This window comes from Drosophila busckii, chromosome 3R (assembly GCF_011750605.1).
Source record: "Drosophila busckii strain San Diego stock center, stock number 13000-0081.31 chromosome 3R, ASM1175060v1, whole genome shotgun sequence".
Taxonomy (NCBI): domain Eukaryota; kingdom Metazoa; phylum Arthropoda; class Insecta; order Diptera; family Drosophilidae; genus Drosophila; species Drosophila busckii.
Window position 1 is genome coordinate 17,664,352 of NC_046607.1, and position 21,111 is coordinate 17,685,462.

Below are 21,111 nucleotides of genomic sequence, written 5' to 3' on the forward strand. Positions count from 1 at the left end.
TGTTTGCCTTTGTCCTTTCGTCGGCCCCTGGGCTTTGTCGTCCTAGGCCATTGTCTCTCTACGCTGTCTCTCACTCTCCCTTTTGCTGTTATTTTTTTGATGAGCATTGCCAACGGCTCATACATGCATTATTTATGCTATTATTGATTTTGCTTAGGCTTAGGCCTGTGTGTGTGTGGGAACATTACTAAGCTGCCACAGATTAACGTGTCGCTCTGGCGCTCTGGCTGCGGCAAATTAAATCACACTTGAGTCGAAATTTGCAACGAACTTTGCTCAGCAACAAATTGCTTTGCGTTCGTCACACGCGGCGTATACTCAACACCACAAAGTAAAGCCAAAATAAAAGAAGAACCAAAATAAAGTTTCGTAAAGTCGAAAAAAAGGCCGCAATGTGGTCAGCGCGCAGCTTGATGATTTTAATTTTGACTTTCTTAACAAAGTTAAGCAAATGCTTGGAATTGAATTTGGCTGGCGAACATCAACGTTGACCAAAGTCATAAATGGTCAGCGCGCCTAAGTACACAAAGCAGATTTTCGCTTCGTTTCGCTTTGCTTGGTTTGGTTTGGCTTGACTTGACTTCGCTTTATTTACATAGCTAACGCCCAAATTAAATTTTAAGCTGTTGATTTGCATTTTCGTTGGCCTGGCCTGGCCTGGGCCAAAGGTTCTCTACTCCAAGTTGCCGTTTATTGAACCCTGATGAGATTCAATGGCAGCCTCATTAGAGCAGCTTATTTACAGCACAAGCGAATGCGACTTCTAATTAAGCACACACACAGACAAACGCAGGCATAAAGACTATGCTTATATGTACTTAGCAATGGGGCAGGCAGGCAGCCTGGCAGACACTGAAGATGGTTAAGAAAGCAAAAAAAAAGGTTAAGGCTCAACAAAGCTAAGAGTGTTTTGACTTTTTCGAATAAAGAAATGGGGGCTTGGGGCTGCCAGTTGGCAACTGCTTTCATTGCTGCCACTCATTGTCGTAAGAATCTGTTAAATATTTGTTATATACACTTATTGTTGTTGTTGTTGCTGCTTTTTTTTAATGAAATTAGTACGTAGGCAGGCGGGCCAGGCCACATCAGTCAGCATTAGAGCAGGGTCTGGCGCTTGGCAATGAAATCAAATTAGCTGGCGCTCAACAACAACAACAATGCAATAAGTAAAAAGCGAAAAAACCAAAATCAAATTTTACGCAACACAAAGAAGCTGACAAATACACACACACACACACACACAATCAGCGCTAAGTACATGTGTGTGTGTGTGTGTATAAGTATGTGTGCTGGTATGTCAAGTGACGCCTTTCGCTTGCTGCGTCTGCTTAATTTACGCGGGCACAAGTAATTTAAAATGAAAGCAGACATGCTGCTGCCAACGACAAACAAAATGAAAATGAAAATGAAATGAAAAAAATAAAAGATGGAGTCTATGCGCTTAAGTATGTCGCTACAAAAATTCAATTTGCTGCTCAACAACAAAGTGAGCTGAGTAAGTGCAGAATGCAGTTATTGTCTCCGAGCTGCCAGCAATAGTTTACCTACTAAATTACTCAACGCCACGGCAGCAGCAGCAGCAGCAGCAGCAGCAGCAACAGCATTTATTGATTTATGCAACCTGTTGCATGCAGCATGTTGTGTGCACTTTATACGCATAAATAGTTCAATTAGTTTAATTGATGGCTGCAATTGATAGTTGCGTAATGCATTTAATTGCATTGCTCGATTGATTTGAAATTTGAACAAATGCAATTTTGTAATGCTTATTAAAAGCTCTTTAGGCATGCATGTAATTTATCAAAGTGCTATAAGCTCGCATGTTAATTGCCAAAAGACAAGTTACAACACAATTTGCTGGCCAACAAGCAGCTCTGAGGCTTGAGCGCGCGCTGTGGCGCTTTTATTGGCATTTGTTGTTACAATTGTTTGCACAAATCGTTAAAACGTTAATCAAACAGCAAAGAGAGCAAATGATGCGCCCGTGGCGCTGCGTGCTGCGACAGCGATTGCGGTTGCTGCCGCCGCTGCTGCTGCCACCTACAGCGGCAGCAAACAAAGCGCTCACCTGGAGTCGCTCTAATGTGATGTGATGTGATGTGCGCGCTTGTTAGCTCAAGCCGACAAGTAAACACAGTAACCGCAAAGGCAAAGCCAACAGCAACAACAACAACAACAGCAACAATGAAAGCTACGCTAGCTCGTGTACTACGGCATTTACACATTTCATTCACTTTTGACGCGCTCCATGTCCTTGCGCAATGTTGACAATATAAACCAATACACGGCACATGTAGGCTATAGTACATGCAAAGTTACTCAATTGATTTTTAGCAGCTCGTTGGCAATTAGACGACGACGGCTTGCCCCTTACAGGGGCAAAGGCGCAGCACATGCAGACAAGCCACCCCGAAATGGCGACGCCTAATGACATTGCCCAAGCCCAAGCTGGCGCGCGACCTTCATGGCGGCCACACACACACACACTGACATGGATACGTACACAAAATGCACAATAAGCAGGCACTTGGCGCACTTGATGTTCGTACTTGAATTGTATCAAGGACAAACCAATCGCTTTCCAGCACACGCATTTTTCAAGTGCACCAACACAAGTGTAAGTACACTTGGCCAAAAATAGAGACACGACTGTCAAGACTTTTGGCTACAGCAACTAATTGCGCTTATAGAATTATTTGCAGTGTAGTTGTGTCCATTGTTTTTGTATGTGTGTCAGGCAGGCCCACAGCTCATAAATATAAATCTGCTGTTGTCCATGATTCATTGAGTAAAAACACTGCTGCACATGCTCGGCACACACACACTGACTGTATGTGTGTGTGTATCTCTAGCGTAACTGTATTAGTATGCGTCAAATTCATTGTGGCCTCATTGCTGGAGCAAAACTTTCAATTGCATGTACATATGTATGTTGCCACAGTGGCAGTGGCAGCTAAGCAAACGTTGGCCACGTGCCAGCACTTGTTTGCTCAACTGAAATTTGCTGGATTACGAGAGTAGCAAGCAGCAGCAAGAGAATTCAAGCATAACCTGTGCGCAAACTGTGCGAGAATTTGAAATGAAGCCCAAGCAATTTAGCTTCAAGATAACGCTTTTAATTTAGTACTTATCAGCGGGCAAGCATGCACATAATTTCGAATGATAGCAGCGAATGTTTTAATCCTCCAGTTGTCAAGCAGCAACTGAGTGAGCGCTAAATATAAAACGCGTCCCAATGCGAGAGCCCAATTAAAGGTTATTCCGCTGACCCATATGAATAATGCAGCAGCTTTAATCAACGACAAAAATGCTTTGCTGCAAGCAAATGGGCAAAGGCCTTTATAAATTTTTGATAATCCTTTTGCTTTTGCTTCTTTTTTTGTATTTCTGACCTAAGGCTGTAAAAAGAGCAGCAACGTTCGTTCGCTCGACCGTTGATTCGTTTGTTGAGGTGGAGCTTGGTATTAAATTAGAATACGTGACTTGCTATCCCAGTGGAGAGTCTCTGTGTGTGTGTGTGTGTCATTAGATTTGATTTGCCCAAAGCACATAACTGACAGCCACACTGACTGTCACGTGGCATTTGCTTTGCCCTTTAGTGGCTAACACATAATTCCAACAATAATTGCTCAAAATCCGACTATAAGTGTGAATAGTAACAAGTGTATATAGAGCCACCTCCCTGGGGCTGGCTGGCCGCAGGGCCTTGACGTCTGCTGTTAACGCTTGGCTGCTTACGCATAGAGTGGTCGTAAGTGTGTCTTTAAGTAGACACTCTGCCAACACTTGCCGACTTGCAGACTTACAGACTTGCCGACTGGCTGTGACAAAAAGTTTTGTGCTTAAAACCGCAACTTACTTAAACCCTCATTAAAGCCAAGAGCGACTGGCGCTGGCGCTGGCGCTGAAAGATTGATTTATTTTCACTAGCTCGATTGCATAGTCAAAACTTTAGACAAGATTTCGTAGCTTTGCTGCTTAACGACTTATAGATTAGTTTCAGCGCTTAAAGCAAAAACGTGCTACATGCTGTCGGGTTGTTTTAATTATGTAATCTATTAAGCGCACGCACTCTTGGTTAAGCGCTTTCGCTTTGACTGCTCTCATAAATCTAATTGCATTTTATGCCAGTTTTCGCACTATGCTAAGCAAACACAACACAACACACGGCACACACAATTTAATTAAACGCAATTTACGCATCAGCTGTAACACCTACACGTAACACCGGCGTATGCGCGATTTTCGCATTATTATTATTATTGTTGTGTTTACTTTAGTTCTTGACGAGTTTTTTTTTTTTGTTGTTTGTGGCACATCAAATTGCTGCAGCTGCCATTTGTGTGTTTCGTTTGTTTTCATAGCATTTTAGCCTTGTTATTTCTTTTAATTAGCGCGTGCGGTTGAGATGCCAGCAGTGCCAGCAGTGCCAGCAGAGCCACAGTAAGAGCCACAAAACGAAATACAGCCACAGTATTTTTTTTTGCACAGCATACTTTTCAGCGCCGTGTTGAGCTTTATATGCTAATGCTGACGTTCTTTATATTTTATTCTTTGCTTTGCGCTTTGCACATTAAAATATGAGTATATATAAGCATTAAATGCAGAAGCCAGTACAAATGGTAGTGAGGGCAGTATAAATAACAAAAACGTCTGCAAAGTGAATGGGCGGCGTGCAGTGTTTAAATTTTGTTGGTCGACGTTTTTGTGTGTAGCCCCGCTGAACACAGAAATTAATCCAACACACACTCACACATAAGCACATATAAATACTATGTAAATATATGCTCAGGGTCATTGTTGTTGTTGTTGTTGCGCGCTATAAATTGAAGCCGTAGCCCTAGCAAGTTGGGCAAAAGTTTTGCAACAACAAATCAATAAACATAGCACAGCACAACAAGCAACAGCCAACAACCAACAGCAGCGAACTAGCAACGAAAGCAATTGTTCAACTTTGTTTTATGATGTGCCATTTGGTTTGAGTTTCGAGCGCATTAAAGTCTCAGAAGTTTGGCATATAAAGTAGGTACACACAAATATATGTAGTATGTATATAGCCAGAGGTGCCCACTTGCTTGATTAACATAATTTACGCTCTCTGTATGTGTGTGTGTGTGTGTGTGTGTGAGGGAGTTTTTGTCTGTAGCTTATCTGTTGGCTGGCTTTATTTCTGTTGACTGACGCTTAATTTGCGCAAAGAGCTCACAAAACACTTCATTTAACTTCAATGGTCTGGCAATTGCGCACAAATGTTTTGTAAAGTGCTTCATTAGCCAACAAAACAACTGCGACTGCCAACTGTGTCCAAATACGGAGCGTGCAATTAACTTGACATTTAAAAATTGACAGTCGAATGCGTTTGAATCCGCTTCTTTCGCTGTAGCAATCAACAAGCTCATAGCTTTCATACATTTATTTATGTACACATGGCTAAGGGCACTCGTACATAGAACAGCAATTAAAAGTCACAAAATGGCCCCAGGAGCACCCAAGCGCTTGTGTCGTACGTTAATTTGCATCAAACCAGCGTCATAATTATGCCATAATTGCCATGCATCAGCAACAGAAGCAGCAGCAACAGCAGCAACAACAATGAGTACGACAAATTACAATAAACCCAAAAGCAACTAAAAGTTAATTGTTGCCGCTTCACATGGCAACAACATGAGCTAACAAACACTCAAACACACACATACGCATGTACATATGTCCAGTTTAAGTGGTTGCTCAGTCTACCAGTTGCTGTTGTGTACTTGATTATGATTTTATGCAATTATTTTCTAAATTTTAGCATGCAATTAAATTACGCATACGCCGCGTTGGCAACCCCTAATGGCACTTAACACTATAAATAGCACACACATATACTAGCATGCAAAGTTGGTTGGTTGGTTAGACTAATGTCAGTGCCAATAATGTATGTTCATCATGAAAGTTAACTGAATGGCAGGGCCACTGTTACCTATAAATAATTCTAGTACGCGCAGGACACGCTTGACGGACAGCGACTGCCGAAGTTCAATGTTATGGCCTCACACAGACAGAGACACACATACACACATATGGCCTACATGTGGCCAAAGCACTTAGCGTGGCAGCGTGTGGCGCGCGGCTTCGTTCGCTACAATGCGCCATTGTCACGCGCTCTGCCTGTATTTTCAGCCTTCGTACCTTAAGATACTTTTTATGCGCTGGAAAATTTTCATTCACGAAATGCTTCAATATTTTTAGCTATGATTATATTTGACATTTGACAGTTTTGTCAGCCGTGCCACTCTGACACGCAAGCCCCGAATGCTCAATGAACAAAATAAGCGGGCAAATATAATTAGCTGTCTGCAGTTTGAGTAGAGCTCAACTATTAAAATTGGCGCACCAAGCCAGCGAGACTATAAATACGAATCTAACGATTGCCATAATTTTGTAATTTTCAAACTGCAGCAAATTGTTGAAGCTCTATAAAATTAATGAGTTTTCTGTTTAGTTGGGAAAAGCTGCAGCTTTTTCTTTGCTATACTATAAGTTTGTTTGTCGGACTTTTCAAGTGCACGTGGCTATGATATATGGCAATAAAAATAATTCCCATAATTTTAGCTAACTCTTTGCTGTACCGGAGCTTACATCATTTGCCTGCCGCCTCGCGTGTTGCTTTATTTAATTTTTTCATTAGCCTGTCGTCTGCGTACGTGTTTGGCATGTAATCTACGCTCCTCATTTGTTTGTATGTGTTGGTAGGGGGGGCGAAAGTCAAGTCTCCAGAGCCAAGCGAACGATATATGCGCTTATACAATTAATGGCCTTCAGAGACTTTCGCTTTGACTTGACGTAGCGAATTTGATTTGTATTTGGTTTATTACTCACACACAGACACACACACACATGGACACATTGCTTTGTGCTTTGATTGGTAGCAAGTGATTTGCCGCTTAAGCAGCAGTTAGCAAATGAAATCTACAACAAATATTTATATGCCAAATCGGCTTGTTTACTGCCGGCCTGTCATTCTCTCTTGCAATGCCAATGGCAAGGGCACATGCCACAGCATAGTTTGCTCGTTGCCCGTTGCCAGTTGCCAGCCAAACTGTCGTAATTGAAAACGATTTCCTTGCAAGTCTTCAAGGGCAGCCTGCTAGCTGCTGGCTGGCTGGCTGACTGACTGGCTGCTTGGCTGGTTTCCTGGCAGCGAAACAACAACAGGCGCCATGCTTATTGATATCCATTGACATTGGCCTTACTCCGACGCTCTCAGTCTCTCAGTCTCTCCATAACTGACTATGACTGCATTTATCTGATTGCCAGCGCTGGCATTATTTATGTGTCGGTATGTGTGTGTGTGTGTGCGCAGTGATGCGGCATGTAATTTGTTATATGTAATTTGCTTAGTTGGCAGCCTTTCGCCTTAACCAACGCACAATGTTTGTCTAATTGACACTAATGAAACAAACACCAACCACAGCAGTTAAATTGCGTTCGCCAAATTGATGATTGATGACCGCAGCACCAAAAAGGACACACACGCATGCAAAGAGAGAAATATGCAACAGCATAGGCAAAGAAACAAAATGATGCAACACATCAGCAGCAATGTCAATGGCAGCTAGAGACCCAACGAGCGAGCGAATGAACGAGCTACATGCAGCCAATGTCACTGTCATTGCCATTGTGCGCTGCGTATTGCCAAAATTCGATTTTCGATTGGTTTTGTGGTGCTGCTAACTGATGGCCGCCATTGCAGCCATTTCCTATGAATGTGTGTGTGTGTGTGTGTGTGTGTTTTTGTACACGTGTCTGCAACTGCATTTGCTATGCCATGGCACAGGCTTGGCTGACACAATGCCAAAGGCCAACAAAAAAGGTGGCACTGTTAGAGCAAAAGTTTGTTAAAGTTTCATAAAGCTAAGTGCCAATGGCGTCGACCTGTCGATAACTCAACAATGCTGCAGCTGCTTATATTTGTTGTTGCATGAACAGATTGCAAGTTTAAGTTTTACTTTAAGCTTGTAGACTGGCTATTGATTAAGTAAAGCCATTAGTTTGTTGCTTATATGCCAAAACTTTTATTCGTTATATTTATATATTTACTTGCTAAACTTTGCATAAATCCAAAGGCAAAAGTTAAAATTCATTCAGGCGCATATGGCAAATATATATTTTTTAGTCCATACGATTCTGCACATTATGCAATCGAAGTTGCATGCAAAGCAAACAAGAGTTGGCAATCAAGTGCAAGTCAATCAACGTTAAGTTCGCCTTTCATTTTCAAAGCAAGCAAGTGCAACTCAAGTTGGCTTTAAGCTTCATGCTACATAGTGGAATTGCGCTTGATATTTGTTCATACAAAGTTTTTTCTCTTACGCTCCGCAGAACTTTCTTCTTTATGATTTACAGCCAACTTGAGCTACTTAATGGCGCACTGAACGGAGATTTTAATTAAGTGCAGTGTTTCAACCCCTGCCTGCATAATAATAGATTGAATCTTTGTTATTTGAAACGCAAACATCAAAGACAAAATCAATAATTGTTGTCACAGTCAACGCCCGTAGTATCGACTGTCACAAATCTATAAAGTCTGGACAGCTGGAGCCTTAATTAAAATCTGATGCGAAAATTACGATAAGAAAGGTTTGTCATTATGCGGGCTGCTGCTGTTGCTGAAGGTCTTTGACGCTGACGCTGATGAAATTAAATATATATAGTAAACTACAGTCGTTGGCAGCGGCAGCAGCAGCAGCAACATAAACTCTATATTAAGCCTGCATTTTTGATTAAGTGAGTGGCAAATGGCAAGACGAAGTAGCAAATGCGGCCATCAATTTAAATCAGTTGCCAAAATACAATAAATAAGCTTATATGCTGCAGTCGGTAAAAGAGACTGCGAACGAGCGAAAGAGAGAGAGAGAGAGTTTCTGTATTAGCAGACATTTTTAACAATTCAAGCTAATGGCTGGCATCAATTTTGGCCAAGGTGCATGCTAAATGAATACGAGCAACTGCCGACTTGCCACAGGCCCCAACGCCTGCTGCCTGCTGCTTGCTGCTTTTGGTTTGCGTCACTTAATCAGGTAAAGTGATTTTACCCACACACAGGCACAGTTCCAAAACTTATCATGTTGCTTACATATTTTTGTGTGTGTGTGCGTGTGCGTATGTGTTGGCCCAGCTGATATTATGAGCGCTTCGTTTAGTCTTACGCATCGAGCCAACTGTAAATTTACGGACAAACATCATGCAAAGTTCGTTGCGCGCTGCGTTGCGTTCTGCGTTTCGTGCGTGTGCCGCGAATTCTCTCATATGTGTGTGTGTGTGTGTGCCCCAAGAGGCGTTGCCCCGAAAAATTTATTACCATTTTGCAGTTGTAGTGTTTCAATAGCGCGTGTCTGTTCCTTTGTGCGAGTCGCTTGCGTGCCCATTAGCGTCATTTTAGCAACGATTTCAAATACATATAAGCTCCATGACAACAATTTGGTCAACTGTAAAGCCGCGCATAGGCTGATTTGGCAGTTTGAAGCATTAGCAATACTATATAATATATATTTTAGAAATTTTGCATGGTGTATTGCGTGTGATTCAGGCACGAAATGAGCTTAGAGCACGATACTTTCATTTATTGACAAATGCTGAGGCTTGGACTACGTGACGTATGCGTCATTTGTCATACGCATGTGATCCCTTTACCTTTTATGCTCAAATGGACATCTAACTATAATTGGATATTAACTGCCAGCTCAACGGATTGTAAAATGAAGTACACACACGCACACAGTTTGATTGACTGCCGAATAATTGGCACGTGCTGTGGGTCTAATGAGTTGAGTGCCAAGGTAACTGCAGCCAAAGCTCGTCATTTAATACCAACTTTGAATTGCAGCTGCTTAATTGTGGTTCAATGCCTACGCACAGGCTCAAAGCCAGCACAGATAAATGCAATTTCAATTTTGTATTTGCCGTTTGTATTTGCATACAAATGGCAGTAAAATAATATTTAAACTGCGGCTATATTTTGGTGTATGTAAACGCAACAAAATACATTCAATTTCAAAAATGCTTGTGGCTTAATATGCTGAATTTAATTTCACTTGGCCATCCATACATATTTCCGTTTAAACACAAATTACATTTATGCAAATCCCCACAGTTCCAATAACAACCAAAAGTTTATGCTCTTTGCATAAATATTTAAACGCTGCCAACCAAACTAAATATATCTATATTCAAGTAAATGCCATAGCCATAAAATAAAAATAAATTTATCATTTGGTAAGCAACACTCTGATAAACTCAACGCATGAATGCTTTTAGTGCGTACTGTTAATAGAAACAATATGTTAGCCCAGCAAAATGAAAACGCATTCAACTCTTTTATACGCACAATGAGTATGAATGTGTTTGCTTTAAATATGATTTAGCAGTTTATAAACAAAAGAGCAAATAATCACGAATATATCTTGGAAATGTCAAATCTTTAAAGCTGTGTGTTGGCAAATTGCTTGGCTATTATAGTTTCATGTTTTTTTTATACTCATGAGATGCATTTGAATTAAGCTGCTAACTACAATTAAACAGAACTATGTTCAATTTGAATGTAAAAGTTCAATTTGAATTGGGTAAATAGCAAATACAGAAGGTATGAAAAGTATTTTCTCAATTGTGGTTATTATGTTTTGTTTTTGTTGTCGAACATAAGCAAAGTAGATGGCTGTCCAAATTAAACTAAAGCCACGCGCTTTCAGCCACAAAAAGCGACGCTCAGATCAGGCAATGAGATTACTCCACTCTTATTAGAATGCGAAACTGGCAAATGTGCTGAAGCTGTAATAAACTAAGAGCGGTACTAGATTATCCTTAACTAAAGTTACGAACTTTACTTACTTTATTGTACCTACGTCAAATTATGCAGCGACCAGTTTTACACAGCTCAAATTGAACGTTAACATTCAAAAAAACTTAGTTATTTATTTACTTATGTTGTTGTTGTTTATATTTATTGCATCCTTTGTCTGTTGATGTACACAACCTTTGGCTATTGATGTACAAGACAACACAAAACTGATGCCGTCTTGCTTTCGTATAATTTTCTAAGTTTGCAAACCTATAAGTCAATGAAATCAAATTGGATTTGCCTGTTTCATACACCAGTATGTTGGCGGAGCAAAACACAATTCAAATGTGTATAAATATGTTTGCTTCAAAAATTAAACGAAAAGCTATGAGCAAAAGAGTAAACAAACAAGACAACTTTCTGTGAAATATCAATCTTTGATAAGCCGTAGCACAGCCAAATGGAGTCTGACTTCAGAGTTAGACTCATGAGATTCATAAGAATAAAACTGCATTCAAACTTGGAAGGACTTAAGATTTTCGATATTTTGTCAAAAAACGTGATGTAACCCCTGTAAATTTTTGCCAAAAATGATGCCGTCTTCATTTCTTATCACTTTCTAACTTTGAGAGGCTATATCTCAGCCAAAAAAAATCCCACAGAAGTGTTTTTAGGCTTAATTTACTCATGAGATACTAGATAAACATATGCTGTTGTGTTCAATAAATAAAAAAATGTTTTTGACATAGTTATGGCAACAAAACCAATGCTGAAGAGTAACTTTTTGTTTAATTTCAAACTTTGCAGAGCTATAACTCGGCTAAAAAAAAATCCGATCCAAATGCTTTGTACGTCAATTTGTTGGGCGTGGAAAGCACAATTAAAATGAATATAAGATTGTGTGATATAAAAATTATTTGGCAAAGTTATGAACAAAATAGTAAACTAACAACACAATTTCTGTGAAAAATCGCACTTTGATAAACCGTAATTCAGCGAAATGTCGTTCGATTTTAGAGTTTTATGCCGTGTTGGAGTCGTGAGATGCATCTGAACAAAACTGCATTCAAATTTGGAAATTGTAGGATTTTCAATTTTTTGGCAAAAAATGTGATGTAACCCCTTACAATTTTTTGCAAATTTTGGACAAAATTTCAAACTTGTAAAATCTCAAATGTAATGATGCAACTTTGTTTTAATCATCAATACAAGCATAAAACTGTAAAACATTAAAGAATCGGACGATTTTTCACTTTATTATCACAAATAAGCCCATGCTGGCGACATAATTTTGTTTTAATTTCAAACTTTTCAAAGCTTAATCAATACATCAAGGTATTAAAAAGTTTCTATGAACTGCAGTCGCCACCTAAATAACATTCTGGCCATGAACATGCTTACAATATTATATGCTAAATCGGCTTTAAGTTTGCTTTTCATGTGTTGCAAATTAAGCTTGCATCAGTGAAACTGAATATACATATATATACATATAGCAGATTAATTACTGCAAATGTATTCAATGCAGTTGGTATAAAATCTCAATAATGAAGCTTGGCAGCAGATTGGCGTTTGGTTTATAAAATCAAGCAAATATTATGGTAAACCTGACAAGGGTCTGAACATGGACTCATAATTGACACTGCAGCTGTTGGCAGGCTTAAATTTGCATTAAATTACGCAATGCCAGATAAAAATAAAACGCGAAATGTCGAACTGCTGAGAACTGCTGAATTACCAAACTGTCGCCTGTTTGAAAGTCAAACTAATGACAGCAAGCGAATATATTCGCAATTAAATGAAATTTCGAACTGTTTGTCTTTTTGTCAAAGGGGTCTGCAATTTATTTAAACAATTGTATTTATAGCGTTATAGCATAATGAATTTCTCTTAACACTTGGTGTCTAGTTAGGCTACACAGATTTTTATTAAGCTGTGAATAATACGAATAGTTAGTAGATTATATTCAATATATTGTACATACTTTAACGTTGGTAAGGGTTGGGGGTGGGGGTTAGTGCTAGTGTTAGTGGGGTTGGTGCAAGTGAACTTGGCATAGAGCCAAAACGCTGGCACTGGCCTCAGCCTTGTTCGAAGGGCTTGTCCTTGACGTTGCCGCTGCCGCTGCCGCTGCCATGTGCCGTGTGCTTTGTGCCTTTGCCTGTTCGTTCCTGGCGTTGACATGATTTAATCCCCACCGCCGCACACTTGAGCACGTTTGCCCAGGCGCGGCTTGAACGGCACCGATTTTTTCGTCAAACGCGCCATAAACTGCCCACCCGCTGCTTGCGACTCCTCGCTGCCCTCCCTATCCTCCAGATACGGCTGCAAGTCAATGCTGCGTCCAAGACGTGGCGTGCGCACGCGATACGACGGCTCCCCGCTGCTCTGCACTGCAAGCATATAAAGTAAAAGGCTAACAAACACATACACATACCACACAGAAAGCTGCAACTTTAAATGCAATTAAATAGTTGCAACTTTTATTAAATTATTTAGTGCTTGTAATCAAGTCAAACTGGTTGGCTAATGAAGCCTTAAATTTGTGCTTTTTGCACAACTAGATAGACTTTAAAACAAATACACAATTACTGTGACGAGAGAGTGTGAGAGTGAGAGAGCTGGCTCAATTTCCGCTTGGCCTAATTCTCAGCATAGCTGTTAGAGAGATATTTTCTACACTTGCATAACACTGAGCTTGTCACAAGTGCACACATAACTCATACGCAGCGTTGTGCGCTCTAATACCTACATTGTCGAAGTTTCTGCAACAGCAGGTAGTAGGCCAATGGTGGTATATTATCCAGGTCAAATTCCTGCTGCTGTGCGTTCGGCAGCGTCGCACTAGCTTTCTGCACCAAACTGTTCTCCTCCAGCTCGTCAATGATGTCGTTCAGCTTCATGTAATCGCCCATGGCGCGCTTGTGTCGTGCTTCCGCAGCCGCTGATGCTGCTCTGCCGCTGTGACTGCCGCCGTTGGCAGCGCTGCCAGCGTTGATGCGATTTGGCAAATCCAGTTTGCTGTTGCTGTTGCCCTGCGCCAAATGAAGTGCCACAAAGCGGCAGCGGCGAAAACAAAACAAAATACCACAGAAAAGACACAAAAAGAGAGTATGAGAGAGAAATGAATGAAAACGGGGCAAAGGCACAGAATATTTGAAATATTTCATTTCATGCGCCTTTAGAGCCTGCGGCAATAGCAAGCTTGGTGGCTTTCAAACTGTCGACACGTGTTAAGTTATTTTTATGCTGCCTATTTATGCGTATACGTGAGCAGCACACACACACACACACACAAGAGAGTGCGTATGTGTGTGTGTGTGTTCGCACTTTATTGTTTCAATTTACGGCTTGACAGGCTGCGTGTGCCGCTTGATTAGACAACTCAATGTAGATTGAAATGCCAACACCTTAAATCGCTACGTAAATTGTAACTTGGCCATAAACTTGAAACTAAACACAAATAAACAATTCTATGTTGTTGCTGTTGTTGTTGTTGAGTAATTTAAGCAGCTTATGAGTTTTAGCAATTGTCTAATAAGTCTTAAGCTTAAACACACAAACGTAAACTTTGACACTTCCTGTAGTTGAACTGATAAGCTCATAAATTGATATTTGAAAGTAACTTAACTTGGCAAACTGTCAATGCCACTGGCTAAGGTAATGGCAAATGGCAGCGCAGGAAATTGCTGCCAAAAGCTGAAGATGCAAGTTTTAAATAAGCTCGACAAGTTGGCAGCTTAATGAAACTAATTAATTGCCACTCGTTCGTTAGCTGAACTCACCTGCAAGGACTTGGCCTGACTGCAGTAGATTAGATAAAAGCAAGCTGCGATTAGCAGCAGCGTACAATAACTCAATCTGCACATAACTGTAGGTACTAAGCACAAGTCGAGCGTTACTTTTTTACGAGCGAGCACTGAGCACCGAGCACTGACTGACTGAGCACTAAAAGGACACTGGTCAATGGGTTAAGCTTGTATTGCGTTACGCATTAATGTCACTGCTCAACTGTTGCGTTCACTGAGGCGCAACAGTATTTTTATAGCCGCTTTTGGAGCAGCCGACACAGCATGATTAAGCTATTGACTGACAGGCGCTAAATGATTTGTTATGCGTGTGCTAAACTTAGTGCTGCAGTAAACAAGCGACAGCTAAGCTAAGCTCAAACGGAAGTGCCAACAATTTGTCGCGTCACTATTGAAACATTGAACAGTGTGACTACAATTCGAAAACCATTTTAAAATGCAAATAGTTTGGCTTACAAATGTTTACAATTGTTAAACGCTTAGCATTACTTGCTATGCATATTTATGCATTTTCACTAATGTAAATAATTTCCACATATTTGCTGCACAGTGGTGTCGAGCTATGCAAATCATAGTGCGTGTAAAAATCACACACAGCGCTTTGGGACACAGCCAATGTCAATGCCAATCGATCAATCTTATTTAAATGCTGACAGTTGTCGTCACAATGTGTCTAAGCAGCAGAAGATTGACGCTTGTTTGTCGCTGCAAAGGCTTGGAGTGTGCTCTCCCCCAGTTCCCGGATTTATTGCTGAGCCGCATTAACTTTAATTTGTTGGGCAAACAGCTGCGCACCTGTCTATACCACACTGAGCTTGAGCTGGGCTGCCAATACAGAGAAAGCTTGTTTGCTTTTTTTTCGTCCTTCTCTCTGGCTGACTGAGTGTCAGCTGTCAACGGGCATGCAAAGCAGCATTTGTGTCAATTGGCGTTTCAATTGGTCAACAAAAGTAATCCAAACAGTTAAGCCAAGGACTTAAGCGTCAAATCAACAAGCAGTCCAATCCTCAAATTGAAATTGCTATAAAAAGAGCAGCAACAGCAGCAGCAGCTGGCAGTTGTCTGGCTACGCAATTAAATGCCAGCAATTTATCAATAATAAATACAAGCTTAAAAGCTTGCGCATAAATTTATTCCCAAAGCAATCGTATTTAAAGAAAATTCGTTTCATATATATAAACATTAACAAGTATATATCTAATAGTAGTCTATGCTGGCCCTTTAGTTTATTTTTGTTTACAATCCAAGCGACCCACATCTGTCAGTCCGGCAAACTCAATATAGCAAATGCTATAAATACTGCAACAATGCGTTGCGACATGTGATACGCCGTATTTAATGGTCAATGTATTGCAATCTATGCTTAACAGTTGCTCGGTTTTAATTAACTGTGCAAGCATCAGTCACTCTATTGTCCACAATTGTGGTTCATGGGTTAAAATAGCTAGAAATCAAGCTGGCTGTGTATGTTGCCTGCAATTTACAATAGAATTTGTTGCGTGAATTGCTCACGAGTGCTTCTATAAACAACCTCTCTCTCTCTATTTGTAGCTAAGCCTCTTAGCTGAAGGTTGCAACGCCCACATTAGGCACATGCCTTGGATCATTGGCTGCTGTGTATGGATTTAATTGAATTAGTAGTGTCCTGTACGCGTCACTTTGAAGTTTGCACTTTACACCCGCCCACAGAAAATCTCGAGTGACCCCAACGTGGGCTTCATTTTTTTTTCTCTTTGCTATGCTGAGCGCAACATTGTTGACTTTTATGCTTAAGTGAAAGTTTACTGCTCGGAAAAGTAGCAGCGGCTTTATTGAGTTTGATGGCAAAGCAACGAACGCACTTATGGCAAAGGACACTTCAGGGCATTAATTATGCCACAATAGCGATCTGAAGCCTGTAGCCTGAAGAAAGGATGCAGCTGCCACACAAGTGGACATTAAATTTATCAACCACTGCGCAGGCAATGAAACTCACAATCAGTTTAAAGTGCATTGCTTTAGACCGTGTCAACTGCATGCATTATAATCTTTAGTTGCCAATTTAACTGGCACTAATACGAGCAGCAAGAAATGCCAAGAGTCTCCAGCAAATAAGTCGATTTCAACTGGCAAGCGAAGGACAACTTGACTAACAAGCAAAGACTTGAGTAAAGCATGCGAAGGGCGCTTATTTTATTGCTCTACTTGTCTGCGCTTGAGTGTGCGTGTGTGTCCCCATCAGTGCTGCCAGAATCTCCAAAGCAAATATTGCTAGATTCGGAAAAAAAAATTGCTAAAAATTATGTTGCCAGAATAAATCAATAAATATGATTTAACTGATCTGCTACCTTTTTTTTGTTTTCGCTTATCAAATGAGAATCAAATGAGCTGGCTGGATTTAATTGGTGCATATATTTCAATATCAATAGCAAAACAAAGATAGCAAGAGCAGTGTGAGCTCAGCTGCTTATCTGCTTTTACACATGCGCTCATACAAAAGTCAAAGAGGCCGCCAATGTAATTTAAGATATCGCCGCCATCTTGGTTTTTACGCTCTCAGAAGTCAAAGCGCTCTGAGCGATTAAAAGTATGCATAGAAGCAGCGCAGCTCACTTTGGCAAGCAAGCAAGACAAAGATAGCAAGAGTAGTGTGAGCTCAGCTGTTTATCTTCTTTTGTTGCTAAATTTTCTAAGGAAAAATTAAAAATTGCTAGATTTGTGGTTTATAGTATTTAAAAATAGCTTGCAAATCTTTTTTTTAAGTTGCCAGAAGTAGCAACTTTAATGCTAAACTGGCAGCACTGGTCCCCACAAGCAACATATACTACCATAACATATATAAGTATAAATCCAGAAAAAATATTGATATCAAAATGTTGAAGGGCAGCTGCTTGCTTGTAGTCAACAACTTATGCTGACGTCAAGGACATGCGTACTTCAATACAATTACAAACTGTGGCACAAGAAAATGCATTCGCACAATGTTGGCTATTTTCACGCTTCAAAACTTATTTATGTTGCAACTGTTGCAACTATACATGCTATAGAGTTTAGTTGAAAACCAGAACTAATTTAGCCACGCCTCACAATTTACTGCATATTCTGTTTGGCAAATAAAATTCCGTGTGTGCGCAACTGGCAGCCAGTGTAGAATTTGCAAATGTTATGCACTGGCTGCGCATAGCATACATAACAAGTGCTTACATAGCGTATACGCAATATATTTATGTTATTTTAATGGTAAAAGAAGCAGTGGCCACGACGGCAGCAGCGGCAGCAACAGCAACAGTTTCCACAGCAATCTGAATCACAATTTGGTTGGCGGAGCTCTGCGCTGTGTGGAATTTAACTGGAAATTTGATTTGAGACCCGTTTGGCTTGTTTTATTTTGGCAATTTTATACTGTTGCAGCAGCACGCACTTTATAAATTATGTATTTATTCATTTGCAGACGCCTCGTTGCCGTTGCCGAATGTTGAGCGTTTGAGCGTTGAAGCGTAGCTCGGTCAACTTTACGTTTCTGCGAACAACTTAAACAGACACTCAGTCAGTGACTCAGTCAGCGTGCAACAAGCAGCAGCAGCAGCAGCAACAGCAGCAACACCAGCAACAGCAGCAACAGCAGGAGAAGCAACAAGAGCAGACAGACGGCAGGCGTTTGGCAGTTGGCAGTTGGGCCATGGCATTGCTTCCTGGTAAAGCGCTGTGCAAACACTCAACGCAACTGTTGACGCAGCTGATGACTACCAGTTGATGAGCGAATGTTGTTATGTATGCTAAAGTAAAAGCAGCGAAGCATATTCAAGATGAGTACACAGCCACAGCTGAGCATGAACTTTGACCGTAATGTTTGCATTACAAATTGCAATAACGCGCGCAAGCGTAAGCCGATTACGGTCCAAGCTTCAGTAATCAACGTTTTAATCAGCAGCAACAGTCGTTTAACAATTTATCGAAATGATATCAAAGTCTAAGCCAAGCACTGCCATTAAGACGGCAACATTGCCAACAGCTACAGCAACGAGTACAGCAACAGCAGCAGCAACAAGAAGGCCAAGTAAAACGATGGCCACAATTGTTGTTGGTGGCGCTGCTTTGAATGCAACAGCCACAACAAGCACAACAACAACATCAGCAGCAGCAGCAGCAGCAGCAAGCAGCAACTTGCTGCTAACAACAACAACAAGTACAGCAGCAACTGCAATGTCAACATCAACAACGACTTTGCCAACAACATCGCAATTTGTGGACGCCTCGTTGACTTCGCTGTCATTAACGGCAGTCTCGTCCTCCGCCTCAGCCGCCACATCGTCGTCGTCGTCAACTTCAACGCCAGATGTCGCTTTCGAGCTGCTTTCGACGCTGGCAAGCAACATTACAGCCAGCACAAATGCCAATATCAGCAACAGCCTCAATGATACCAGCAGCATCGAGTTGGCTGGAGTTGAAGACAGTTGGTTGGATCTGTCGCTGCTGGTGCTCAAAGGTTTTATATTTTCGTCAATTATACTTGCCGCTGTGCTGGGCAATGCATTGGTCATTATATCCGTGCAGCGTAATCGAAAGTTGCGGTAAGTACTTGTCATTCATTTTATGAGTAGTTGAGCAAATTGCAAGTACTCAACAGCATACGATATAACCAACTAAATTAAGTACAAAGCTCCACAGGCAGCCTGTAAGCATAAATATAATTTGAAATGAGCGACAAGTGGAATAATAAAACATAAAGCGTACGCAAATATGACATACGATGACTGCCTGTCATGCCAAGACGCTCCCAAGTGCACTGCAAATTGCTGTAGCATACATTTGAGCGCAAGCTTCTTTATTTATTTCACTTGCTTGCAACATGTCACGAAATGCGGCGCACGCTAAGCGAATTCAGTTTGTTATGCGCAGCAAAATTCTGCTAAAATTCTATTACGAAAAAAAACAACAATTAGCTGCAAACGTGCCTGGCATATGAAGGGCAAAACAGAAAAAGTAAATATAGTATGTTGCGTTTAATAAACTTCAAAGCGAAATTGTGTGAGTGTGTGTTAACACTAATTGGACCGCTCTTACAACAAATGCCAGCGCAAATTATAATTTGAAAACTAAATGAATACATTACCAATAATCTGAATTTGTTGCTTTGACATTTTCCCAGAATTGTATGCATAAACATTTTAGCAATTGCAATTTACATTATGACAAGTGGCATGAGAGAGCGCGCAACAACATTGCAGCAGAGGCAGCTGTGCACACTAAAATTGCAGAAGCAACAGCGTGAAAACAATAGCAAAGTGAAATGTGAAAACTGAAAAGTGATAATAAAAAACGCATAGCTAAGGCGACAGCTGCCTAGTCAGGCGAATGACTTATGACAGTCAAGTAAATTGCAGGAGCATAAAGGTGCAACTGCAACTGCAGTCAAAGCGAAATGGAGTGTAATGCAAAGCTATGGGACCGCCAGCGATAGTTGCTCCCTCTGGAGCACAAGGGCGAACGCCTGGCGATAGGGAATGTTGCAATGAGTATTATGCTTTTGACTGTGTGTGTGTGCGGTGCGGCAATGTCATGCAGCCTGATGTGGCTTTGTCAGCGGGCTGTGTGGCATGCCGTCAACGCGCGACTCTTGGCTTTGCCAGCGAGACGTTCATTTAATGTAATGCTTGCTTTTTGTGTCTCATTTGCAGCGTTATAACAAATTACTTTGTTGTGTCGCTGGCAATGGCGGACATGTTGGTCGCGCTGTGCGCCATGACTTTCAATGCATCCGTGGAGCTGTCCGGTGGCAAGTGGATGTTTGGCCCTTTTATGTGCAACGTGTACAATAGCCTGGATGTTTACTTCTCCACAGCGAGCATATTGCATCTCTGTTGCATATCTGTAGACAGGTAAGTTGCTCGAACATTACATATTTCTGGAGGATTGAGGGTTGGGTGGAATGTTATGCGTTTGGCAGCGCTTTAAATAGCAGCAACATTAATCTTGCCACTGGCTTGCTGCAATCTCATGCTCAATAGAATGCGTGCCACACAATGGGGAATGCGAAACAATTAATTACTGTGAATGGCGCACACATCAAACACAAACACTAAGCCTTGGCCGCTACCGTAGCCATAGCCGTATGATGAATGCGCCCCAAATGATTTGCACTACACGTTGAAGGGCAGCAGCCCCAGCCACAGCTGTTAATTGAAGCTACGGCCTAAAACGAAAGCCCATACAGAGCCACAGCGAAAACAAAAACATACAGCCACAAGTTTGGGCTGTCGGTTGATGGGTGGTGGGCGGTGGTAGTGGGTGGCTGCTACCTTTTTGGTCAGTTGGCCATTGGCCAGTGTCTGTTTTAATTAATTTATGTTACACTCACCTTCAGCCAGCTTACATTAATTATTTATCATGCTAGTAGATTCAACAAACAATTGCTGTTGATAAAAATAATCAAATTGTTGCTCAATTTGCTTTATGCAAAAGGCAGTTGCAGTTAATTGCATTACCCCCCATACAAACTCATCA

The 21,111-nt window shown here is 41.0% G+C and overlaps 2 protein-coding genes across 2 annotated transcripts; one reads left to right on the top strand and one right to left on the bottom strand.

Annotated features, from left to right (window-relative positions):
* Positions 1-12,644: 12,644 nt before the first annotated feature.
* Positions 12,645-14,822, bottom strand: LOC108602998 (protein hugin). Its single transcript, XM_017991393.1, has 3 exons — positions 14,605-14,822; positions 13,572-13,854; positions 12,645-13,212 (listed from the first exon to the last, which is right to left on the bottom strand). Exons 1-3 carry the CDS (start codon positions 14,686-14,688, stop codon positions 13,007-13,009), a joined length of 573 nt encoding a protein of 190 aa, XP_017846882.1. The 5' UTR covers positions 14,689-14,822; the 3' UTR covers positions 12,645-13,006.
* Positions 14,823-18,810: 3,988 nt separating this feature from the next.
* LOC117134847 (octopamine receptor beta-3R-like) lies at positions 18,811-20,490 on the top strand. The gene is made up of 2 exons (XM_033294016.1): positions 18,811-19,178; positions 20,286-20,490. The coding sequence occupies exons 1-2, from the start codon at positions 18,811-18,813 to the stop codon at positions 20,488-20,490; spliced, it is 573 nt and encodes a 190-aa protein (XP_033149907.1).
* Positions 20,491-21,111: the final 621 nt, after the last annotated feature.